Source organism: Sphaeramia orbicularis, chromosome 11 (assembly GCF_902148855.1).
Source record: "Sphaeramia orbicularis chromosome 11, fSphaOr1.1, whole genome shotgun sequence".
In the NCBI taxonomy this organism is placed as follows: Eukaryota; Metazoa; Chordata; class Actinopteri; order Kurtiformes; family Apogonidae; genus Sphaeramia; species Sphaeramia orbicularis.
The window spans coordinates 43,097,354-43,124,853 of NC_043967.1; the positions used below are offsets into that span (position 1 = coordinate 43,097,354).

The 27,500-nt window shown below is 34.8% G+C and overlaps 1 protein-coding gene across 1 annotated transcript in view; it reads right to left on the reverse strand.

Annotated features, from left to right (window-relative positions):
• The window catches only part of LOC115428903 (nuclear factor of activated T-cells, cytoplasmic 1-like), a 106,743-nt gene that overhangs the window by 34,567 nt on the left and 44,676 nt on the right, over nucleotides 1-27,500 (reverse strand). Inside the window, exon 7 of the mRNA XM_030148150.1 lies at nucleotides 5,195-5,250. Within this exon, the coding sequence (XP_030004010.1) occupies nucleotides 5,195-5,250 (56 nt within the window). The remainder of the gene's footprint in view (nucleotides 1-5,194; nucleotides 5,251-27,500) is intronic.

Sequence of the window (27,500 nt, forward strand, 5' to 3'; positions counted from 1 at the left end):
ATACATCGAAAACACAGTCAAGATGTAGAAGTCTAATATCCTCTCAGAACAATATGGAATTCTAAACAAATTATGGATTTTTTTTGCCAAATGACACTAAAACATTATCAGTCACTGCAGCTTTAATGAGGTAATATTATTATTTGGGCCAAATCAAGCGGTGACACATTTCATGTTCAATAAGCTCTGTGTTGAAAACTAAACAACTCATCTCCATGTTTAATACATGTATGAATAGGTCTCAGTAAGTACTTTCACATGACACGTTACAATTTACAGAAATAAAAATTTGCTGCATGACACGGGGACTCAAAATTATCTTTTTTTTTTTTTTTTCAATTTACGCAAATGTACAAAACATGCTGTTCTCATAAGAAACTGATGCTAAAAGAAAAATAGGGCTTTAGCTGTGATGTTAAACTACAATTGTGATCAATATTGGATAAAAATGTTTAAATAAGTTTTTATGAACACAAATATGTTGTGACACACGGACAGCAGTTTGTACTTTTGTTCAGTATCAGAATAAAAGACTTTGCTGGAAATAAAACAAACCAAATATGCTAATAAACTTTTATTTAACATACATATTACAACTGAAGTGAAATATACAACTAATAACAAAGCACATTTTACAAATAATTGGATTGTACATAACCTTTCTATATTCTTGTACTGTTGAATAATTAATTTCTACAGATTCACTCTTATACAAGCAAGAAAAAAAAATATTATTAAAGTTAATAGTGCATTTACATATTTTAGTCCTTTTTGGGTTTGATTTTATATTAATGATATCTTTATATCTTTTTTCTACAAGTGACACTGAAATTTTGCAAACAGTTCCATAAAATAGAGTTCTTAAGCTAAAAAAAAAAAAGAGCCTATTTGAGAAATGATAGGTGAAACTTTAATTTTTGACACTGATGTTTACTTTCACTTGATCTGGACCTTTTATGTAAAAGGAGTCTGGTGGCTTTGAAAAGGGCCATATAATACAGTTCACCATCAGAAAGGGTTGTCTGATATAAAGTCAAAATAGTGAAAATATCCAAAAGTTAGTATCGGCCAGTGTTTCTCAAACTGTGGGGTGGGCCCCGTGGGGGAGGCGCAAGGGCTTGCCGGGGGGGCATGGGATCACTCCTAGGTGTTTTTTTTTTTTTTTTTCAGATTAGAACATGTAGAAGTTGGAACTAATGTTTTACTGTTAGAGCATCCTGGACTCATTTTAGGGACATACAACAAACAAATCTATTGTTATGGTGATCTGTCACTAAACTAGACTAAGAGGTTAGGTTTGGACAATGGACAATGTTTCTATTTTTGCACAGTTTGTAGAGTTTGCACTTAAATGTTCTGAGATGTGCAAAATAAACAGGCTCATTGCAGCCACTGATATTGTTAAAATGTTCATCTTTGTTACCAAAATGGGTTTGCTGTTCTAAAAAAAGTAACTTTATTCTCATAGTTGCAAGATAATTGCGCATTTTCTATTTTTATTTGGAAAAATATTGTCTCGGGGCAGTCTTGTTGAGTTTATTTGTATTATTCAAGCAAAAATCTAAGTTATTTTTAATTTGCACAACAAATATTTCAAGGAAAAGCTAAAAGTATTGTTACAATACAGATGCTTCTTTCAATAAAAGTTATAATTGCACCACAGATACAATGTTGTTGGGGTTTAGGGGGGCCTGGAGATTTTTCGTCCTCCAAAGGGGGGGCCCCGAGAGACAAAGATTGAGAACCACTGGTATAGGCCTACAAGGATGTTGATTTTTATTAAGTGGGTTTTACTGTTTGTCAGTAATACACACACAACATCATTAAAAAAAATCCATTCCATACAATATTTCCCATCATAATTTAAAGATACATATAAAACTGCATGACATAGAAGTACAAACGTTTGCAGGACTTGACTAAATGTCTTTATTTCCTTTACTTGCTGCATTTAGAAAGTCTCCACCCTCACACACTGAAACAGTAAGTTGTGTGTTTTAGGGGCAGAGAAACCTGGTTGTAATTCTGAGAACCACACTGAGGCCATGAAGTGATGTTATAGAGAACTATGGTTATTTGCACAACGAATAACTCATGTGATGTGAATAAATTGAACTCAGGAGTGTCCAGATAGTTTATTTCCCCAGCAGAGGTTCCTGCTGTCTGAGGAAGGCCAAGAGCGACTGTGCTCATGGGTTCAGCCTGTGGCCATATCATTTGTGTGTGCAAATATATTTGTCTGAGAGTGTTGGAGGTGCTGCTCAGTAGCAAGAGAGGAAGTCATCCATCAACAGAACTGTACTTCGCTGGACGGCTGGTCCTGACATGTACAGGTGAGACCCGACACGCTTTAGTTTAAATCACTGCCGTCGTAAAGCCAAGTGAAGCCAGATGAGGCACTTTTTTTTGGAGGGGGGGGCTTTTTGGCATGATTCAGCTGTCCTACAGAGCCTTAAAGAGGAACTCTGTCATAGTTAAACAGGAATATTTCCAGATCTAAACTGACAATTTTCAGGTTTTCACAAAAAGTTGTTTCAGAGCATGCATGAGGAAAATCAGTCACTTTATTTTGAGAGTTTCGTATCAATGGCCAGAATATAAAACCTCCAATCTGAAAAAATCACTTTTTTCAGGAAACAGAAAAAACATTTAGTTTTATTATAGTATGGTCTTGTTAAAGATATCCAAGCATATTCTACTGTTCTCAGACTCTCTTTCTATATTATGTGTTAACAATATCATCCTTGTTCTCACCATTTAATGTGAAAACTCAAAATCTAAAAATTTGCAGATAGGAGGTTTTGTATTTTGGCCATCAATATGCGCATAGGTTGTAAAATCATATCTAATCATAGTACTGTCTGGGCTTTAAAGGCATAAAAATTCCTAAAACTAGCATTGTGGGGTCTCAGCTTGGCTACAGTCATTTCTCATCTGGAGGAGGAAAGAAAACAGTAACAAATGGAGCACAGAGGAGCCTTATGGATTCCTCCAGTGAGCACCGAAGATCATTCATCTGAGTTTTTATAAGTAATCTGGTGTATCTAATTGAAAGTAATGTTAAAATTAAAACCAAACCACGCAGCTGTGTTTCTTTTTGCTGGTGTCTCCTCCCTTCTGGGAAGGTCAGTCTATGCAGGTGACGGAGGCGGTGAGGTATTCTCAAAGTGTGGTTTGGTCTGCTATGTGTTGCAACAGCAGAGGTTAAACCTGGCCAAGGCAACGTCAGTGTTTAAAATGGGACCAGTCCAGCAGACTGGGCCGAGTGGGAGGGAAGGACGCCCTTTGTCTATTGAATGGAGCAGACAGATGTGTCCCAGCAGCCACTGGGAGGGTGTGTGTGTTTTTCAGTGGAAGACACTGAGAGCAGGTGTAGGCCTTCACATACAGACATCCACTAATCCTCTCGCCTATCTCCCAGACTCCCTCGTTCTCTCTCTCTCTCTCTTTTTGGCCATCTCAGGAATAAGACAGGATCGACTGCCAAGCACAAACTCCCACTCGATGAAGGCTGAACTTCTGGAAACCTTTTCCACACGTTTCAAACACAACACTGCACTTTCCCCCCGAGGACGTTCTGCCCTCGGCCGAGAAACCCTACAGTCGTATTCCCATTACAGAGTGAGTGCCTGTACCTGGACTTATGTAGACCACGGTGTATATAATCCAAGTACATATTATTTTTGTGGTTTGAGTGAAAAATGTACTTTTCCTCTCGGTTTGGGAGCAGCTGGAGTATTTGTACCTTAGTTGCCCTTATGTTAATTAACTGGGTTCAGTGTTGGGGAGTGACTATACTGATGCCCATGAAGTTGGAATAAAATATTTTGACCTCTTCTCTTCTCTCTGAAATTAATTTGTGAAATGCAAAAATAACACTGAAGATATTAACATGCAGTCAAAGTTATGAAACTCATTTTACTTCAAAAGTCACATACAGACTAATTCAGTCTAAACTGGGTCAGACCAGTAAAATATTATCAGAATAACTTATGGATAAGGACAACTCTAAGTTTTTCTATTTGTTTTAGTGTAAGAAAGTTTACAGTTACAAACTATTCTTTCACAAAAAAAATGTCAATAACCTGAAATGTCTTAACAAGTAAGTACAATTTTAACAAGTGTTCAGAGAACACAAACCTCCACCAAGCACCCCGTACGGTGTGCATGTGTGGATCGACTATTTCTTTTAAATTAAACAGTTTCAAGGTTGTTCCATACAAGAAGAAAAAGTTGAAGCTTGGTACCAGTCATGTGTATGTCAAATTATATTAAATTCCAATGAATATTTGTTGAGTTATAATGAAAAATGTGTTGTAAATGGCATTTTCAATGTTAAATTGAAATGTCCACAGAGTCCACATTCCACAGTGGATGTGGACAATTTTGTGCCAGATAAAAGATATTGTTATAAGCTACGGGTGTATCAAATTGGAGGCCAATCGGAGTCGTTTTGAATTTTTTATGAATTTTCGAAAATTGCTCAGTGATGAGAGATAGGAAAATTGTGGATTTTGTGACCTTGCTGTGACCTTGATCTTTGGCCTACTTGGCCCAAAATTTAATGGGTTCATCCCAGGGCCTAGGCCTATCTGTGGGTACAATTTGGTAAAGATGGTTGAAATAGTTTTCCTGTAAAGTTACTAATAAACAAACATGCAAACAAACACACAAAGCAAAGCAATCACAATACCTGTAATGTAATGTACATGTGTGAATGATAAACTGAGACATAGTATTGTTAAAATTGCACTCATTTATGAGAAAAAAAAAACAGGTTCATGATACAAACATTTTAATAAAATATAACAAAATATAAAAAATAAATAAAAGTTTGACATGATTTATAGGTCATTATGTTATTATTTTCCTGGCCCACCCCTCTTTGAGCTCATACTGGGCTACATGTGGCCCCTGAACTAAAATGACTCCTATACAGTCTTGCTCTTGTGTTCAATAAACAAACCAAACAACTGTGCAAATAAAGCTCCAGTAAGTGACTAAATCTGTTGTTTGTGTTATTTGGTCTGAGAGTCTGAGGGGAGCTCTCAGTTCACTAAATTAAAACATTAGTTTGTTTTGTCATGTGAAGATTGGAGATATTCTGCCACTTAAATCAGTTAAAGGGATTGAGAACATCTGCTCTATCCTCAGTGTTTTCATCCTGATTTATAGTGTCACATGGATCACTTACAGGCTTTGAAGCTTCTCTCTCGACCTTGGCCTCCGTCTCCCAGAGGTGGTGACCATCTACGAGAAAAAGCACAGAGAGAAGAAAGAGTTTAGCAGCGACGAATCAGAAAGTAACCCACCTACTCAACAATGAGCGCAAATGAAGAAATGGAACCAGTGTTGTTATTATTATCTGTTACATCAGTGATATATAAAACAGAAAGCCAAGGGTATCACCAACGTCATACTGTCTGACCCGCGGCCCATGAGCTCATATCCTCAGTCTAACTAACCTGAAAAGAGAAAGAGGCGACAAACTCACAGACGCACAGACGGAGACAGAGAAATCTGATGCAACCCTTAAAAAAAAAATAGTCATACCAAAGAGATGAGCGACATCTTTGGTGGATGAGAGAAACCTTGACTTCATTTCTGTGAGGAATCCCAACATGCATCAGCAGCTGCTGGGCTCATTACGACAGAACCGCTGGAAACTGACAACCAGTCTCCACTTTCAAGCCTATTTCTCTCCTTCGCATAGGACTCTTTTTGTTACTCCTACATAATGAGTGTTAAATGCTTTTGGTATTTACATGTGTTGTTTCTTCTTAACCCATAAAGACCCAGTGTTACTTTAAAGGCAGTTCTCAGATGAATTTTTCTCACTATTCAACCGTTCTTAAATGATTCATCACCATTTCTTATTATCTTATTGTCTGTATTTTGCATTTTTTCCAGTGAAAATCATACCAGGAGGAAGAACAATAGGATCTACCAGTCTGGAAGACATGGGAAAAAGAAGAAAAAGTGAATTCAGTTCATTGAAAATATGCTGCAACAAACTTTAACCCATAAAGACCCAGTGCTTCTTTTATGGCAACTCCAGGATGAATTTTTTATCTATTTTCCTATGTTTATTTGACTTATCGTGTCGAAACTCGGAGTAAAGTCAAAGGTTATTGTAAAAAAACAGAAGAAAAAGTGACTTCTTCTGTAAAATATATAATATTTATTATAATATGATCTTTAATATTTTGCATTTTTCAGTGCAAATCATGTATTTTCCTATATTTAATTTACTAATCATGTAGATGTTCATAAAAATTCAGATTCAAGTTGAGAGTTATTATATCAGAAACAGAGAAAACTGAAGAAAAAGTGACTTTTTCAGTCAAATCTATCATTAACTGAACATAAACCCAGTGTGTCCATCCACTGTCTTTGATCCAACTGCATGGGTTTTACTGGTGAATCAATGTTGTAGAAATTGACGGTGTTTCCACGGTAACTACGGAGCCTCTGAACATCCAAATGGGTCATATCTGATGACCATGAAAAGATGACAAACTGTATTTTACACCAATTATTTACATGTATTGATCGCATTAGTAGATGAATAGTTTAGATCAGTGGCTTTTGGTCGATGGTGGATCAAGGTTATTATCCTTAATGAAAACTAACGAAATGACGAAAACTAGAACTGAAAAACATTTTCGTTAACTGAAATAAATAAAAACTGTAATTAAAAGAAAAAAAACGATAACTAACTGAAACTGTATTGTGTGCTTACAAAACTAACTAAAACGTAAAAACTTATGGATAAAATTCCCTTCGTTTTTGTCTGTCAACATCGGATTGATACGAAAGCGATTTATTTCGCTCTAGCAATTTTAGCTAGCAGCACCATACAACACTTCATGGTCCATCACTTCTCATCACTTGTCATTTAGAGTCGTCTTCTGGTCCCCACTCTACCTGGAAACATGGAGACTAAAGTTGGGAGAAAGTAGAGTCCTGTCTGGGATTAACTGAATACGACGGCAAAGAAGATAAAAGATATAAAAAAAACCTCAAACTAATACTAGCACTAAACTAAAACTAAGCATTTAGAAAAAAATGAAAACTAATAAAAACTAGCAAACCTGCTCTAAAAACAAATTAAAACTAACTGAATTAGAGAAAAAAAGTCAAAACTAAATAAAACTAAACTATAATGAAAAATCCAAAACTATTAGAACCTTGCGATGGATGTTTGGGTCTTTATGGGTTAAAGTGGCTTAAAATATAAAAAAAAAAAAAAAGGTTGTATTTATATCAGTCTTTAAACTGTAAGTGAATTTTAGTCTAAATTTAATCCTGGACCAAAAACTGAAATTCTAATGTGGACAGTTTTATCTTCACACTTTGACTGGAGGAGGTTAAACGGTTAGACTTGGATGCCTTGAATAAAATAATAAGGCAGTTTATCAACATAATAAACTGTATTTTACACCAATTATTTACATTCATTGATAGGATTAGTGGATCATCAGGTATTAAACAGTTTAAATCACCAGATAATTTTGTGCGATGGTGGATGTTTGGGTCTTTATGGGTTAAAGTGGCTTAAAATAAAAAAAAAAATAAAAAAAAAAAGGTTGTATTTATATCAGTCTTTAAACTGTAAGTGAATTTTAGTCTAAATTTAATCCTGGACCAAAAACTGAAATTCTAATGTGGACAGTTTTATCTTCACACTTTGACTGGAGGAGGTTAAACGGTTAGACTTGGATGCCTTGAATAAAATAATAAGGCAGTTTATCAACATAATAAACTGTATTTTACACCAATTATTTACATGCATTGATAGGATTAGTGGATCATCAGGTATTAAACAGTTTAAATCACCAGATAATTTTGTGCGATGGTGGATGTTTGGGTCTTTATGGGTTAAAGTGGCTTAAAATAAAAAAAAAAAAAAAAAAAAAAGGTTGTATTTATATCAGTCTTTAAACTGTAAGTGAATTTTAGTCTAAATTTAATCCTAGACCAAAAACTGAAACTCTAATGTGGACAGTTTTATCTTCAGATTTTGACTAGAGGGGGTTAAACGGTTAGACTTGGATGCCTTGAATAAAATAATAAGGCAGTTTATCAACATAATAAACTGTATTTTACACCAATTATTTACATGCATTGATAGGATTAGTGGTTCAACAGGTATTAAACAGTTTAAATCAGTAGATGGTTTTGTGCGATGGTGGATGTTTGGGTCTTTATGGGTTAAATAAAGAGGTTTCCCAACAGCCAATAAAACTGAGCATCATATGAGCTGTGGAAAAGCCCGTGAGAGTTTGATTTATAATTCTGCCCGATGAGGTGTGAGTAAAACTATATTTTTACCAATTTATTACACACAGAAGGAAACCATTGTGATTTTTTTTTAAACTCCTGACTCATTAACAAGGCCTAAAAAATCATTAAATGGCTGTGAAAATGACTTTATGAGGAAAGGAAACTGCAGTTTAAAGAAAAAAGCCCAGCGGTGGCCAGATTTCTTGAAGAAAATGAACTGAGATATGTGTGGCGTTGCTCAACGGGCCGTCTGCAGTTTGATAAGTGGAGCGTTTGAACGGAGCAGACAGATGGATGGGGTAGTGAGGAGTTGGAAGGTGGCAGAGATGGAGGAGGCGCTGTTTGGCCCTGACATCTCCTATTATGTCTGAGAGGACACTGGAAACCTGTTTACCTCTGTGCACCGTCTCTGTTTTCTTCTCACCTTGCCTTTCCTTTCCTTTGTCTGACAACCTGTCTGCTGTGAGCTGGACTTTTAACCGAACAGTGATCCTCTCAGGGAAGAAGGAACTGTCTTTAAAAACTTCAAAGAGGAGAATAAATCAAGCTTCTGCGTTAAACTTTGAAAGCTGGCAGTAATGAACAGCCAGATTCTCATCTCATTACGCCTGTAAAAGACCAGAAGTGGTTCAGAAAAATAGAATTAAACTAAATATAGAGACAGAGGACAGTCATCATAATGTCCACTAATGTTCCAATGAGCTTTAGTGAAAGAACAACAACCTCAGAGCTTTTTTACACATAAGGCACATCATTTTTTAACCCATAAAGACCCAGTGTGACTTCTGTGGTAGTTCCCAAATGATTTTTTCTCTTCATTTAACCTTTCCTATGTGATTTATCACCACTTATTATATATCATCCTCTGAATTTTGCATTTTTTCCAGTGAAAATCATCTATTTTCCTATGTTTAATTGACAGATCATGTAGAAGCTCAGAGTAAAGTCAAAGGTTATTGTAAAAAACTGAAAAAAACTGAAGAAAAAGTGACTTTTTCTGTAAAATATACTGTATATTTACTTTTATATTTTGCATTTTTCAGTGTAAATTATGTATTTTCCTATATTTAATTTACTGATCATGCAGATGTTCATAAAAGATCAGAGTAAATTCAAAGTTTATTATGTCAAAACAGAGAAAACTGAAGAAAAAGTGACTTTTTCTGTAAAATATACTGTATATTTACTTTTATATTTTGCATTTTTCAGTGTAAATTATGTATTTTCCTATATTTAATTTACTGATCATGCAGATGTTCATAAAAGATCAGAGTAAATTCAAAGTTTATTATGTCAAAACAGAGAAAACTGAAGAAAAAGTGACTTTTTCTGTAAAATATACTGTATATTTACTTTTATATTTTGCATTTTTCAGTGTAAATTATGTATTTTCCTATATTTAATTTACTGATCATGCAGATGTTCATAAAATATCAGAGTAAATTCAAAGTTTATTATGTCAAAACAGAGAAAACTGAAGAAAAAGTGACTTTTTCTGTAAAATATACTGTATATTTACTTTTATATTTTGCATTTTTCAGTGTAAATTACATATTTTCCTATATTTAATTCACTGATCATGCAGATGTTCATAAAAGATCAGAGTAAATTCAAAGTTCATTATATCAAAACAGAGAAAACTGAAGAAAAAGTGACTTTTTCAGTAAAATATATCATTAACTGAACAGACCTGTAAATATCCTATTCGTTGTACATATCTCTCATCTGTAGTATAGCGTTAGCTTTTGTATATTTTTTTCTGTATATTTTGTTAATTTCAGAGTTCTAGCATTACTTTAGTAGCATATGTATATTAATATTTTATTCTGAAGCCCTTGCACAGTTCACTTTTCTTAACACTGTGATATTTGTATTTTAGTTTATTTTTCTTAGATAGTCCCTTTGCACTAAGTGTTTTGCTGCTAAATTGAACTGAGCTGCTAAACTGACTTTCATTGTTCCTGTGACAATGACAATAAAGATCTATTCTATTCTATAAACCAAGCGTCTCCATCCACTGTCATTGATCCAACTCCATGGGTTTTACTGGCGAATCGATGTTGTAGAAGATGACGGCGTTTCCATGGTAACTATAGAGCCTCTGAACATCCAAATGGGTCATATCTGATGACCATGAAAAGATGACAAACTGCATTTTACACCAATTATTTACATGTATTGATAGGATTAGTAGATGAATAGTTTAGATCAGTAGCTTTTGGTCAATGGTGGATCAAGGTTATTATTGTTAAAGAAAACCAACGAAATGATGAAAACTAGAACTGAAAAAACATTTTCATTAACTGAAATAAATCAAAACTATAACTGAAAGAAAAAAACATAACTTACTGAAACTGTATTGTGTGCATACAAAACTAACTAGAACGGATAAAAATTATGGATAAAATTCCCTTCGTTTTCGTCTTTGTTAACGTCGGATTGATACAAAAGTGATTTATTTCGCTCTAGCAATTTTAGCTAGCAGCACCATACGATACTTCACAGTCCGTCATGTCTTGTCACTTGTCATTTAGAGTCGTCTTCTGGTCCCCACTCTACCTGGAAACATGGAGACTAAAGTTGGGAAAAAGCAGTAGAGTCCTGTCTGGGATTTATGGGAATACGATGGCGAAGAAGAGAAAAGATATGAAAAAACTCAAACTAATACTAAAACTAAACTAAAACTAAGCATTTACATAAAAAATTAAAACTAATAAAAAATAGTAAACCTGCTCTAAAAACGAATTAAAACTAACTGAATTAGAGAAAAAAAAAGTCAAAACTAAATAAAACTAAACTATAATGAAAAATCCAAAACTATTAGAACCTTGTGATGGATGTTTGGGTCTTTATGGGTTAAAGATCATTGTTGGCTTTAGTAAAAATAGTAGAAATGGCAGTAAAGAAAGACAGTAAAGATGGAGAATAATATGCAGGAATGAACCCAGACAAACTGTATTTTACACCAATTATTTATAATTTATTTAATAATTAATTATTATTTACATGTATTGATAGGATTAATAGATGAACAGTTTAGATCAGTAGCTTTTGGTCGATGGTGGTTGTTTGGGTCTTTATGGGTTAAAGATCATTGTTGCTTTAGATAGAAGTAAAGAAAGACAGTAAAGATGGGGAATAATCTGCAGGAATGAACCCAGGTCACTGCGTTAAGGCTCTGACCCATGTGGGATGTGTAATCCATCAGATGATCCACCAAAACACCACAAAGGGATCACCTTTTAACCGCTGTTTTCTTTTGTACAGATTAATACCATGAGGTGCTTTTTCATGCACATATGCGTCGCTAAAACAACTTCTATCATGACACTATTTGGCAAAGGCAGTGTCACAGCATCCTGTGTGAGAGAACTCGCCAAACTCCACAGATAAATATTAGCCCTCTTCCAGAATGATAGTGGAAGGTGCCAGACCTTTGTCTGGCGTCGGCTCAATGTTAATGAAGTGTGGACATATGTATGGCAATGCAAACCTATCAGTGATATATAAACACACTGCCTGAAACGCACACGATGAATAAGACACATTTTATTTACACATGCCGCGCACACATTCTGCACATGAAACGGAGCCCTGGATTCATTAAGTGCATAGAGCAATCAAATAAATGACTTGTATAGATAATATACACGCTTCATTTGTTGATTTACCGCAAGCCATTTCGTTATTGCAATATTGAACAATGTCACCACAGACTTTCCTCATATCCTGCAGAACTTGTCTATGTTGATAGAAATGATTTCACAAAGACAGATAACAGCAGAGCAATTGGCTATGTGAAAAAAAATAAAATAAAAAAAAATAGTAGAATGATCATTGCAGAGTGGAAACACTAGTAGGAACGCCATCAGTTTGACACTTCGGCTACATTCAGACTGCAGACAAATGTGGCCCAAATCTGATTTTTTTTGCCCATATGTGACCTGTATCTGATCTGTTAAAGACAGTTTGAACAGCACAAATCCGACCCAGGCCACTTTCATATGAGTAGAGCTGCACAATATATCGTTTGAGCATTGTGATTGCGATGTACGTGTGCGCAATAGTCACATCGTAGGTCCTGCGATGTAGGAAGCAAATGAACTCAACATGTTTTCATCTAATTTCATCCTGGGTACCTCACACACACACTGCACACAGCCATCCACCAATCACAATCATTCTTAATCTGTTTACCAAAGCAGGCCACGCCCCTGCACATGGAGTGAGTCACTGGTAACAACATTGAAAAATGAGCGACGAACAAGAGAAAATCACTGAAAACAAAGACTTGGTGCCAAAAAGAAAAGCAACGTTAGTTATCTGGAATTATTTCAGCTACAAGAAGGATGAAACTGAAATATGTGTTCTGTGTCGATAGTGCCTTCCACCTGTCACCACAACGAGACGTAACGACTAATTTGTTTGACCATTTACGTCAACACCACACACCTATTATATCCCCCTGAGAATTTTTTCATATTGCAACATATATCGCAGGGTTAAAAAATTGCAATGGCAGTTTTTGCCTTATTTGAGTTTTTATCCTACTTCTTTGCTCTATTTATTATTATCCAATCCAACTTTATTTGTAAAGCATTTTAAAACAACTGCAGTGGACCAAAGTGCTGTACAGAAGAAAAATTAAAACCAAAATAGAAGAATAAAATACAGAATAGATTTAAAGACATAGAAACTGTACAAAAAAAAAAAAGTGCTATACAGAAGAATAAATAAAACCCAAATAAAAGAATAAAATACAAGAATAGATTAAAAGCCATACAATTAAAAACAACAATATAAATAAAATAAACAAATAAATAGAATAGATAAATAAGAACAACAAACCACTACCAAATAAAAAAAAATATAGAATAAAGACAGTATCTTCAAACATCTCACATGGTTTCAAAAGCCAAGGAGAAAAAAATGGGTTTTAAGAAGAGATTTAAAAACAGACAGAGGAGGCCTGTCTGATATGGAGAGATATTATTGTGACTTCTAATTTTTTAATTTTATGTTCTTATCCTGGTTTTTATCCCAGAGACTGTTTTTATCTTGAGGTTTTTTTTATTGTATCTTGTTTTTATTTATTTGATCTTATTTATTTATTCTATCCTTTTACTTATCCATGGTGCTATACTGTTGAATGGTGGAACACTGAGCACTTTTTGTCTTGACACTCGATCAAGTACCTGCCGAACAGGTTCAATGTATGTTTTGTTGTAATGTCAAATGCAATCACTATGTCTGCAAAACAAATCTACCTTCGGGTATAAATAAAATAACCTTGAACCTTTTCCAATATCATGCAGCCCTAATATGTGGTCCTAAATCCAATATGTATTTGATTTTTTGCAATGGGACTTCAGTCTGAACGGCCAGGTCGCATTTATCCGACCATTACGTCACTGAAATGCGACAAACATCACAATTCTGCATTCCAGAAGTGTCACTTCCATAAACACAGTGGGTGCCTGCGTGGTCACGTATTACATCAGGACCTCTTTTATGCATGTGGGTCACCTCAGGGTCGCATTCAGTTCACACTCAAAATTGATAGAAGGTGCATTTAATGTGTAATATGAACAAGGGCACAAAAAAATCAGATTTCACCCAAAAAATCTGAATTGTACATTAACCCTTTCATGCATAGTGGACAGTTATTCTACAGCTGTTCTCTTGTATATTCATGGATTTTGTTGTTTTAGTTCCATATCAGCCGACACAGTGGACGCTTATGCATCATCCCATACACTGTCATTCATACAATTACTGTAACTTTACTGTTCTTCATAAACCTGATCTGCACTAACATGTTAGTGTAAATAAATTGCTTGTTATTGTTATTAGACTATAATTAACAGTTTTAAACTTTTTTTTTTTTTTTTTTAACATATTATCTCCATGAAGTGAGTAATATGGAGTATTAGTACTAGTATTAGAGTATGTTCAAATGTGAGAAAACATCCGATTAGCAGCATTAAAAATGTTTTTATTTCATAGTTGTCACACAGTATATCAGTAAATACATGTTTCTTTGCTTCAAAAATTAAACGCATGGTGTCCATCAAGAAAATTTTCGATCGCATTGTTTTTTTCATGCCTAAAGAGGAATGAAAACAGGAAAAAAAATCTTGATTAAAGTTCTCATAATTCATGCATGAAAGGGTTAATGTGTAATATGAACAAGTACACAAAAAAATCGGATTTCACCAAAAAATCTGAATTTTGCATTAATGTGTAATATGAACGAGCACAAAAAAAAAAAAAAAAATCGGATTTCATCCAAAAATCTGAATTTTGCATTAATGTGTCATATGAATGAGCACAAAAAAAAAAAAAAAAAAAAAAAAGGATTTCACCCAAAAATCTGAATTTTGCATTAATGTGTAATATGAACGAGCACAAAAAAAAAAAAAAAAAAAAAAAATCGGATTTCATCCAAAAATCTGAATTTTGCATTAATGTGTCATATGAACGAGCACAAAAAAAAAAAAAAAAAATTGGATTTCACCCAAAAACCTGAATTTTGCATTAATGTGTAATATGAGCGAGCACAAAAAAAAAAAAAAAAAAAGGATTTCACCAAAAAATCTGAATTGTGCATTAATGTGTAATATGAACGAGTACAAAAAAAAAAAAAAAAAAAAAAAATCAGATTTCACCAAAAAATCAGAATTTTGCATTAGTGTGTAATATGAACGAGCACAAAAAAAAAAAAAAAAAAAAAAAAAAAATCGGATTTCACCCAAAAATCTGAATTTTGCATTAATGTGTAATATGAACGAGCACAAAAAAAAAAAAAAAGGATTTCACCCAAAAGTCTGAATTTTGCATTAATGTGTAATATGAACGAGCACAAAAAAAAAAAAAAAAATCGGATTTCACCAAAAAATCCAAATAGTGCATTAACACCTGCTGTCTAAACGTAGCCTTTGACACACAAGGGCCACTGCTCCTTAACCAAACAGCACATCTGAGAGGAAACATGTGATAATAACTATAGGACTGCGCAGGTATTAGCAAAATTTTCCTTTGACGAAGAAAAACTAAAGGAAAATAAACGCTGAACAAATGATGATGACGGACGTACAGCTCCTGCAATCTACTTTTTTCCACATAAAACTGATGTGGAGTCAATAGAGGGATCGATAATGGCATTTTTCCGACATTTCTAGTGAAAACTAAACCGATCCTGTGCAGCTTCTGGCACTAATACTGCTTACCCACGACGTTTGAAAGGCCGTTGGTTAAGTCATTTTGTTTTCTGCTTTACTTCTGTTTGATTAATCACATTTAAGAGCCTACTTTTGGACGTGGCAATACTTGTAAATGTTTTGTTTCACTTTGATTGAGAGCCATTCTTGTGTTTTGCCTGTTTATTGCCTTTTTCCTCCCATTTTTTTTTTTCCTTCCCCCTGCATGTATATATCTGGTAACTTGTCAGGCTGTCACTGCAAATATGAAGTTGTTTTTAAAGTCTCACCTGGTAAAAATAAAGGTTTAACTATACGATGTACCATTTCTGTCTTAATCACTGTAAATAAACTTAACACAGCCAAAAGGGGAAATTTATGAGGATGTGACAGATCATACTGCTGCTACAGATTTGAACATAAACCACAGCCATGCTTTGATTCCTCTTGCAGCCAAAAATTTATTATGACACAAAAACATCCCCAACTGTAACAAAAGGCAGTAACGATAAAGCTACAGCTAACACGAAAACATTTTAAGCAACGTGCAAACATCTGCTTGCACATCTGAGGATAAAATATAACACGTGCATCACATGTTAAGTAAGAGGAAGCTCCTAAATACACAACTGCAACGAAAAGGAAAACATGTATAGAAAGATACAAGCAGGAAGGATGTGTCTAAACAAAGGCCATGGATAATTAGTGGGAAACATTTAATTTATCCTTTATTTCACTGAAAAGCAGCAATTTCTAAATAAACTCCACTGAGCATGAGCAATGTGTTAGTAGTTAGAAGAAAGGTTTGTCTCCCTCCGCTGAAGTTGAACTGAAGCAGGACGATTATTTCCAAATCCAGACCAGTTCTGCATCTAAGAACTGTTTATATGTCTCACTGCCATCCTGTCTCTGTGCTTTTTTTCTCCCTCCATTTTTCTTTTACATCTGGAACTTCACCAAAAAGACAAAATCAATTGAAAGGAGGTAGTTTCTTTATATATATATATATATATATATATATATATATATATTTTTTTTTTTTTTTTTTTTTTTTATGCTGTTTTTATCAGATTTTAATTTGTCTTTGTTTTTATGATGGTTGTGTTTTGTTGTTCTTAGCCCGCTTTGCACCCTGTGTTATCGCTGTTTTTACTTATTTACTTATTTATTCAATCCCTTGTTTTATGTTTTGTGTACGGCACTTTGGCCAGCTGTAAAGTTCTTAACCCTTTCATACATGAATTACGAGAACCTCAGTAAAGATTTTTTTCTTGAGTGTTTTTATTCCTCCTTACACAGGAAAAAAAAAAAAAACAACGCGATCATTTTTTTTTTTCATGGAGTTACAAAAATGTCCATGCATTTAATTTTTAAAGTAAAGAAACGTGTGTTTAAAACCCAGTATCAGAAAGTACGGAAGAGGATTAAGGCCACTGGAAAAAAATACAATAAACTAAGGTCCAATATGTATTTCTTATTATTATTATTATGAGAAAAAACAGTCAGAAGTCTGAGATTTAAGTCAGAATTCGGAGAAAAAAGTCAGAATTCGGAGAAAAAAGTCAGAATTCTGAGATTAACGTTAAAATTCTGAGTTTAAAGTCAGAATTATGAGTTAAAGTCAAAATTCTGAGGAAAAAAAGTCAGAATTCTGAGATTAAAGTCAGAATTCTGAGAAAAAAGTCAGAATTCGGAGAAAAAAAGTTAGAATTCTGAGATTAATGTCAAAATTCTGAGTTTAAAGTCAGAATTCTTAGGAAAAAAAGTCAGAATTCTGAGTTTAAAGTCCAGTGGCCCTAATCCTGTTCCATAAGAAAGTAATATGAAAACAATGAAATAAAAACATTTTTAATGCTGCAAATCTGATGTTTTCTCACATTTTAACATATTCTAGTCCTAGTTATTACTCACGTCATGGAAATAACATGCAAAAAAAAAACCTTTGTGTCTAACAAATAACAGGTGATTTACACTCAAACATGTTAGTGCAGATCAGGTTTATGAAGAACAACAAAGTGACAGTAACGGTCTGAATACCAGTGTATGGGATGGTGCGTAAACAGCCACTGTGTTAACTGATATGGAACTAAAACAACAAAACCTATGAATATACAAGAGAACAGCTGGAGAAGAACTGTCCACTGGAGTGACCACTGTGCATGAAAGGGTTAAAGTGCATTATAAAAAAAGTTGGTATGGTATGGTACAAGGTTACAATAGTTTCGGATTTTTCATTATAGTTTAATTTTATTTAGTTTTGACTTTTTTTCTCTAATTCAGTTAGTTTTAATTAGTTTTTAGAGCAGGTTTTGTAGTTTTTGTTTTTTTTCTAAATGCTTAATTTTAGTATTAGTTTTAGTTTTTCATATCTTTTCTCTTCTTCACTGTTGTTTTCACATAAATCCCAGACAGGACTCTGCTGCTTTAGTCTCCATGTTTCCGACTCAAAACCAAGTGACGGACTGTGAAGTACCGTATGGTGTCATCAGCTAAAATTGATAGAGTGAAATAAATCAATTTCATATCAATCCGACATTGATAAAAAACGAAAACGAAGGGAATTTTATCCATAATTTTTATGTTTTAGTTAGCTTTATAAGTACACAATACAGTTTCAGTTAGTTATCGTTTTTTTCTTTTAATTATAGTTTTTATTTATTTCAGTTAACAAAAATGTTTTTTCAATTCTAGTTTTCGTCATTTCGTTAGTTTTCGTTAACGATAATAACCTTGGTATAGTATAGTATAGTATGTTGTTTTGTTTTTGTTTTTTTTTTAATTATACATTTACATAAACATGTGCTTAGACATAAGAAACCACACAGACACAATATAAAAAAATAAACAAATTATACAACAAACCTATTAAACCCCCAAAAAAGAGTAAAAAAAACCCCAAAACACAAAAACAACAACAAAAAAAACAAGAAGATAAATAATATTACCAACTCCTCTTTACGATGCTCAGGGCGGATTAAGAGTTCATGTAATGTATACTAACAACAGATTTCTCCGTCCAAAAAAACTTTACCTCAAAGAAAGTAAAGTTTTAAGCTCCTTCCCTACATTTCTTTCCTCTTCTTCTGCTTCGGATTCACTTCATTTTTCACATCTGTGCGGAGATAGAAACATCCAATTGAGCTATTTTGTTTTCTGAGCCCGACTACCTACTGCCAGGAAACTTCTCCTCAAGAGCTGAGTTTTTAAAGTCGAATGCGTAGGATGCCTTTGTTTGAAAAGAGTATCGGACAATTGATAACCGCAGAACATAATTGATAACCGCAGAATGTTCCAGAGTTATAGGGCAACATGTGCACAACGCCTGCTCTGATCTAATGAAAAACTTCAGCTGCAGTTACTCTCACTCCCCTCCTACCAAATTTCAGCAAGCGCAATATGGTTTCTAAATCCCTGGCCCACTGTGCTGGATAATATCCAATATTATCTAAGTTAAACAAGTCGGCCTAAAACCTCTCCCTCTCCTCTCAAACCATATAAACCCAGTACCCCTCTCCAACTCTCACAACGCCCAAGCTTCTGCTCGCCTTGGCCCAGTCCCAGCCTCGCAGAAGTCTTACTATTCACATTTCGTTAGCAATGGTCTATACAAATCATTACTTTCTCAGAACAGACATAACACAGAGAAGGCAATGACACAGCGGTGGTGTGCTGTACAGAGTCATGGCAGCCCAAGGCCATCAAACAATATACAATACGGCTATTTGTCATATTGGGTTTATAAAGGGAATCAAGCAGCTCCTTGTGCTCCTTAATTGGGGTTGGGTGGAGTGACTTTGGAGGCCAGAGTGAAACAGCGGGGTGGCATGTGCCCAAAGCTCTCCAAATGTACAGTAAATATAAACACATGCTCTACCCAAACCCATGTGGCCGACTGAAAGAGTTCCCTTGTCCTCTGTCTGATGACTGCAACTTCTTCCTTCCTACTGGCCTGAAAACACGTGGATTTTGGATGTTGCATGTAAGCTGTTGCAGCGTGGAAGGGAGGGGGGGAAACGGGGGGGGGGGGGGGGGGGGGTTGAAGCGAGCCAACTCTGAGCTGATAAATGGCAGCTGAGGTGGAGATACTGACATTTACTCCTTGAACACAGCACAGAGCTACTTCCAGCTACAGTGGCGCCTGTCACTGCACAATGTCATGTGGACGGCGGGCAGCGCTTTCATCAAAAAAATTAATCTCTGGAGTTTCTTAAAAGGGTCTGCAATTTTTATGAATCATACACTGTAATTTATGAAAACATAATCTCCACTGTTTATGTGGTTGTAATTGATTTGTTTATGAAAACAGCCATTGTTCTCTGAAGTGTCAGAAGCTGCCAAACCACTGAACGGATTCAAGTGGAAGTCATTGTTCTGTGAATGCAATGAAACCAAAGCCCAGTGACCATGTGCAAAGAAAAGCACCCCTCCCTCCACATAAAACCACCGCTCAAAGTGAGCACAGCTACCAGAGCTACCACAGAGTGCATGGTAATAACTAGGGCTGGGATTCGCAGAGTAACTCAGGATACAGGACTGCCACAGTGTGTTACCCATGATACCAACGGCATCATAACACCGAAGGGAGTAAAAACCCATGTTTGCTGACGACCGCTTCCAGTCCAACATGGTGGAGGCGTTTGTTGCTGCCGAGTAGTCATTGCATAACATGACAACTTCAGCTGGAAATTCACACGATCTTTAACATTTCACACCAACAGAAAATGAAATGTTGTTTTTATAGGCTTTTTTTTGTAGCTGGTTATAATTTGTCAGGGCTTAAACTATGAATGAGGATTGTGTTGGTGAATAATTTACTTCACTTTCCTTTGTAGAACAGCAAAAACATAAAAAAATGAGCGATTACATTAAAAAAAAATTTTTTGAGCAAAGTTGGTGTCACTTCTAACAGGAAAATACGACGCATTGAAACCGTATCTGATCAGGGAACAGCTGATATCAACACAGAACTTCTTGGAGAATGGTGAGACAAGTAAATACTGACAAAAACATGTGTTATAGGACATTTTAAAACAGTCTGGATAGTTGATGGGTTCACTCACAACTAGGGGTGTTAGAAAATATCGGTTCTGCAATATATCGTGATATTTCATTTCACAATACTGTATCAGTATTAAAAAGTACTAAATTGATATTTTTAGGTATTTATTCAAATGCAGATATGACAAAGGTTCATTTTTGTTTTTCTTTATTGTTTACAATTTATTTATTATTATTTAACACTGTTTTCTTAAATAATGGTTATCTGAAGCATCCTAAAAGCACTTTTTACTGTCTGAGAGGCAGATGTTTGGTCCTTTGTTGGGGTTGCACAAAAATAATATTCTGATGTTAGTTATGAACTAATGGAATATGAACATTTGAACAGGATCTTAAACTGTAAAGTCTGTAAAACATCATTTAAGTTTTAAAACGGGAAAATTTTGTGATATAGCATTAGATGCTGTTCTGATCAAATAAAAATGTGTTTAGTATTTGGACATATTTTGGGTGTAATTCAATTCCTGAAGGAAATAATCATTTACAAAAAAAAAAAAACAAGAAATAAACATAAAATTTCCTTTTTAACAGTATCATGATATATCGTGATATATAGTATTGTGATCCTAGTATTGTGATTTGTATCGTATCACCAGATTCTTGCCAATACACAGCCCTACTCACAACACTGCAGCCGTTTTCTGCAACGTTCTTCTCTGCAAAATTTGGTTTTGTTGTGAATCTCTGGTGTAAATTTGCCTCTACAAGTTCTTCATAAACACTCAAAACAATTCAAGGCACCACAAGACAGTTATGTACAATACATCATAACATCTGGTCCATCCCTAAAGAGGGAAAAAGCAGGTGTTTTTGTTATTTTCTTCTGTTTTTCACTGCATTATATTGTCAAATTAGCTGATACTAAAATGAAACCGTCCAGAAAAGGGCACAATTTTAGCTCAGTGTCTCTTTAAGAAGCAAAACCTACATTTTTTTAGTATATTCTACTTCCTGTTATACACACTGAAACTCATCAGTAGCTGAACACACCACAGACTGCAGACTAGAAGCCTGCGGAGCAAATGGGTGCCTTGCTCAAGGGCATATCAGCCAACAATTTCTCTGCCGGTCCTGAAATTGAACCGTTGACCCTTTACTCACAAGCTGCTTGTCCACCCTTCTGGGCCCCAGACTAACACTTTGACTGTACCTTTAGTGTCCATGTGTCCAGTGAGTTTGAATAAAAACAGCCGTACTTGTTGCTGGCGAATCTATAATTTAATAATAAAATAATACGATCTATTCCCATATCGATAATTTGACTCCGTTCTTTGAAACAGCATCTGCTCTCGTATTACTGACATTACATTACTACAAAGAAATGTGATCAGTTTCCCCCCGTGCCAACTCATACTGGCCGCCTGATTTATTCCGTATTGATTTTAAAATTTTACTGATCAGTTTTAAGACTGTGAAAGGCTTCGCTCCAAACGACATAAAAGAGTAACAGACCGTCCCTGGGCTAGGATCGATGGATTTAGATCCGCTGTTTGTTCCTAAATCTCGGCTTTTGACAAGAGGTGACTCAGACGGTTAAACTCTGGCTGCATCATTTGCATCTTTTAAATCATGTCTTAAAACTGTCTTTTCTATGAAGGTACTTGCAAATGCTTAAATATGTGGCTACGTGTACGACACTCCAGTGTTTTGGAACGCCTGTGAGACTTTTTGGAAACTCTGCTTTCCCTTATTTAGTTTGGAAACTCCTGAATTGTGTAGTAATGCGAACAGATGAAAATGGAGACGCTTGTCATGATTGTTTTTGGAGGAAAAGAAGCGTCAGCATTGGTTAGAAGCTGCTAATTAACATTCACCCAATAAAGATGGACACTAAAACACAGGTGTTTCTGTTCTTACTGCCTCTGTTGTGCAATTAACCTGTTAAACCCTGACCATATTTTCAGGGGAAAAACGCCTAAACAGACATACCCAAAGTAAATGTAGAATTACTTCACAATAATAAGGTTCATATGGATGTTCTTGGTGTCTATGAACATTTAGAGACCTCACAGAATCTATTCCCATTGTCTAAAATATTGTATCTATTACTATGCCTGAGTAAACTGTAACAAACTAAAAGAGAAATTAGAATTTTTTATCCTCACCTGTTTTTTTTCGGCTGGATTGACGATGATATGCATAAATTAATTGTTTGTGTCGAAGATTTTTAATAGCGTATATTTCACCCCACAAAGATTAAAAATCATGTATGAACATTAAAATTTGCACTAAAATACACTTTTGATGTACTTTTATTAACATTAGGGTCAAAAGTTGAAAAAAATATTCATTGTCCTGATTTATTGTATTTTTATAGTAGATGAATATTAATATAATTTTTTCGGCCCGCGGGCTGGCTGATAGGGCTAAAGGGGTTTTAAACACTGTCTTTATTATAATAACACTCATTAAATCTACGGTATATATCGTTAGCCTCATAGTATAAGTGTTGAAGTCATATTTTTGACCAAATTATATATCTGCCTAAATTTAATCTCCTAACACTGCTGTTCATTTTGCATCATTGACTCTGACCTAAAAAAAAAAAAAAAGACTTAGGCAATTATGCTATGAAACTAACGATTCTAGCAATTTCTTATCAGCCTCCTTGGTCATGTGATGTTTCATGTATTAGAATAGAGATTAACCCTTGTGTGGTGTTCATATTTTTTGCTATTCAGCCAGTGTTTGTGGGTGTGGTGGTCCTGCTGCATTTGTGAGTTTTTAATTCAACATAATCAAACAATTTTATGTTAAAATACTCAACAGATGTTTACTTCATCCCTATTACAAGCAAAATACTAAGCATATATGTTTAATTTTTGTCTTTGCTGAAGTGCTACTCGTTTTTAGTATGTTTTTTTTAGTAAAATGTAATATAATCATCGTAACCTTTATTTTATTTAAACTCGGAGATACATTGAGGATGCAACTTCGTTTACAATATAGCCGAGACAGAACAAGACATTTGAAACATCCAATGGACATATCAGAAATACCAAAAAAGTAAAAGTGACAAAGACAATTAAAAACAGAGAACTCTACTTCAAAACAGGAGCAGGACAAGATATGAGAGGAAATAGTTCATTAAAAAATAATTACTCATCATTTTTCTTTTAATAAAAAATGAAAACGGGTTCCACAGACCCAAACACCATACAAGGGTTAATTCTGAAACCGTTTCTGTTACATGTCTGTAAATGTACCAGAATTGGTTAAATGGATATTCAGATCCACAGCTGATATGGAAAGTTGTTTAAAAAATCAAATAATGTTACATAAGTACAATATTATTTACATAAGATCAAAAATGTACAGTTATCTAAACACAGATGAGTACTAAAAGTATGGCTGGAGAATGGCTTGGTTCTGAGTTCTGTAAACGAAACTGGTTCTGTTTATGAATCTCGGGACTGGTTTTAAGAACAGAATCACCTTCACTCTGCCAGATAATAATAAGTGGTGTTATTTAAGGTGAAATAGACGAATTACGGTGGTACTTCGTAATAGCTCCATTGTAGTGAATGAGCTGATGTCTGTCCATCACCACTAATATTACTTCCTGTTTAGACCAGGTCTGGACACGCCTCTCATCTCTAACCACGCCCCCACATCAAAAAGAGCCCAGAATGTTTTGTAGCCGCAGAAGAGTTTTGTAAATGCAGAAAGACGGGTTTGTAAGAGAAAAATAAGTTTTGTAGGGCCATTTTTAAAAAGAGATATATATTTTTGGTTTACAAAACTTCACTTGCAAAACTTCACATATGTGTACAATATTTTCTGGCCTCTTCTTGACTCCATATAAAAGAGTTAAAACATCAATTTGCATCAGTTTGATTTATCCTAAAAAAAAAAAAAAAAAAAAAAAAAACACTGGATTTTTTGCCATTATTGCCATTAACTTTTTTTTTTAATAATAAACTTAATTTTAGACTAGACTAGACTAGACTAGAATAGAATAGAATAGAATGTCTTTATTGTCATTGTACAGATACAACGAAATTAAAAAAGTGCAGTTGTCCTTGGTACCTGTGTCCTATGATCTACATGTTGTTTTCAGAGTTTAGGAGAAACTAATTGCTTAATATTATATTATGTAACTGAGAAAGAATGTGCAAAACTAAATTACAGTAACAGATGACTTTTTTTGTTGCATATGAATATATTTTTCTCAGTTAAAAGATTTTCTATTATATAACCACTGGTGCTGTTTTGCATTTTTTGCCATGTAGAAGACTTTTCCAGACAAAGCTGGACAGTTTTAGTCACTTTATTGCCCAGTTTAAAAAAAAAAAAAAAAAAGTTAGAGAAGTATTAAAAAATAATCATTTGTGATAAGGATGAGGTATTAAAATTAACTTTCCCAATAGATCATGTGGTTCTTTATCTGCTTTTGATAAATGTGCTGTTTTGTTTTCATTTTCTATGGAGCACTTTGTAACCATGTAAAGAAAAGAGCAAAGTAAATAAAGTTTATTATTAATGTCAGAGCTCTCACAGGCTTTTTGTCTGTTGAAGGAGGATGGTTATCTGTAATTTTCTTCAGGTAATTCCAGAAACCATCTGGCAGCCTCGCATGAAATAATCCTCACAGTTCAATTTTCAGGTCATCTTACAAGTGCATCTGTTGGGGCCAAGAACAATTAGGTAAAATAGTCGGGGGTGTTCCAGGGAGTCTGTGGAAAACTCAGCCAGGAGTCGACCGGTGTCGACGTCCGATCTGACGCCAACGGAGGCGAACGGGTGACAAGTGACGGGTGACGAAACAGGAAGCTTCACGGCGGCTGAAGCGACAGGATTTAACGGATCAGAGGGGAACAGTGACGGACTTATTCGCCTTGATATGGACTGTAGTAAAGCAGGCAGCGGTCCAGCACTGCAGGCCAGATGTGAAAACACTCTTTTCATTTGGGGTTTTTCCTCTAGAAGGATTTCCTCCAGGAGCTCTCACTAAAATTACGCTATTATCAATCATGGTGGGAAACTCCAGAGCAGAAAGTCAAAGTTTATTAAAAATAGCAGAGGAATGTACAAATGTAAAAGTTCTTATTGACTGGAGGGTGTGAATCATTTCCAGATTTCAAAGCAGCAGGATCCTCATTGTTTTAAACACACACTAAATATATATTTGATCGGTTACTGGGCGACACTTCTGTTTTTCTGTAATAATAATAATCCAACGTTTCTTCTTTTTTTAAACCCTGTTGACCATGTCTCCACTGTGACAGATATCACAAACGTCCTGTTTTATGTATGAAACTAAAAAATATACTATCTAACAGTCTAGACCAGGGGCGTCAAACTCATTTTCTTTCAGGGGCCACATTCAGCCCAATTTGATCTCCAATGGGCCGGACCAGTCAAATAATAGCATAATAACTTATAGATAATGACAACTCCAAATTTTTTAGTGCAAAAAATAACATTACATGATGAAACTATTTCTATCCAAAACAAAAAAGATGGGAATAACTGGAAAAAACTGAAATTTTATGAAGAAAAATAAGGAGAATTTTATCAATATTATGCCTCAACCTATGATTTATACATGTGCATTACAGATCAGATCTACCAAGGCACAACATAGGCAGAATATTGTTAAAATTGCACTTATTTTTCTTTAGACATTTCAGGTTATTCATATTTGTTCAGGTTATTGACATTTTATTGTTATAGGATATCAGAATTTAATGTTCTTTGCAATAAACTGGTGTTGCCATTAAAGGCATAATATATTATTTTTCTCACATTAAACCAAGAACCAAGATTATTTCTAGGTTATTATGCTATTATTTTTGAGTTTGATGCCCTTGACTGTTAATATCTTCAGGGTAATTTTTGCATTTTGCACTTTGTAAATTCATCTTGCGGGCCAGATTGGACCCTTTGGTGGGCTGGTTTTGGCCCCTGAGCCGCATGTTTGACACCTGTGGTCTAGACCAGGGGTGTCAAACACGTAGGCCATGGGCCAAAACTGGCCCGCCAAAGGGTCCAGTCTGGTCTGTGGGATGAATTTGTGAAATGTAAAAACTACATTTAAAATATTAAAGCAGCGTATAGCGTTTGTCACCAATTTTTCATCAAATCCGTAAAACCTGAGTGACAGCCTAAGTATCGCGAAGTATCCGCTAATCATGGAAAGACTAATGGATTTGTCATACTTAGGCTATCATTCAGGTTTTACAGATTTGATGAAAAATTGGTGATGAATGCCATACGCTGTTTTAACAATCAAGGGTGTCAAAAACATTTTAATTCAGGGGCCATATACAGACCATTTCAATCTCAAGTTGGTCGGCTCAGCCAAATATGATCATAATAACCTACAAATTAGAGCTGCAACCAATTAATTGACTCAAAGTGATAAAAAAAAAAAAAAAAAATTCAACCACAATTCTCCTGAATCAAAGCTTTGTTTCCTTCATTTCTCTGCTGTTAAACATTGGTCCCACTGTTGTGTTTCACACAGACGCTTATTGTGATGCACAAAGAAGCTTCAATTCAGGAAAACTGCAATAGAATATTCCCCTTCAATCAATTCGAGTCGATTAATCGAACCGTGAATTTTTGCATTCGCTTCAAGCATCTAATCGATTAATCGGTTGCAGCTCTACTACAAATAAATACAACTCCAAATGTTTCTTTGTTTAGGTGTAAAAATGTAAAATTACATGAAAATATTTAGCTTTACAGACTTCCCTTTCACAAAAATTATGAATAACCGCAACAAATATGAAATGTCTTATGAGAAGTGAGTGCAATTTTAACAACATTCTGCCTGTTACTAAATGTTTTGGGTTTTTGTAGACCCAGTGTGATCTGTAAGTTATAATGCAGGTGTTTAAATAATAAGCTAAGGCATAAGATTGTTAAAATATCACTTATTTTTCATAAGAAATCTGAAGTTGTTCCTGGTTTTCATGTTATTCACATTTTTTAAAGGATAATTTGTTGATG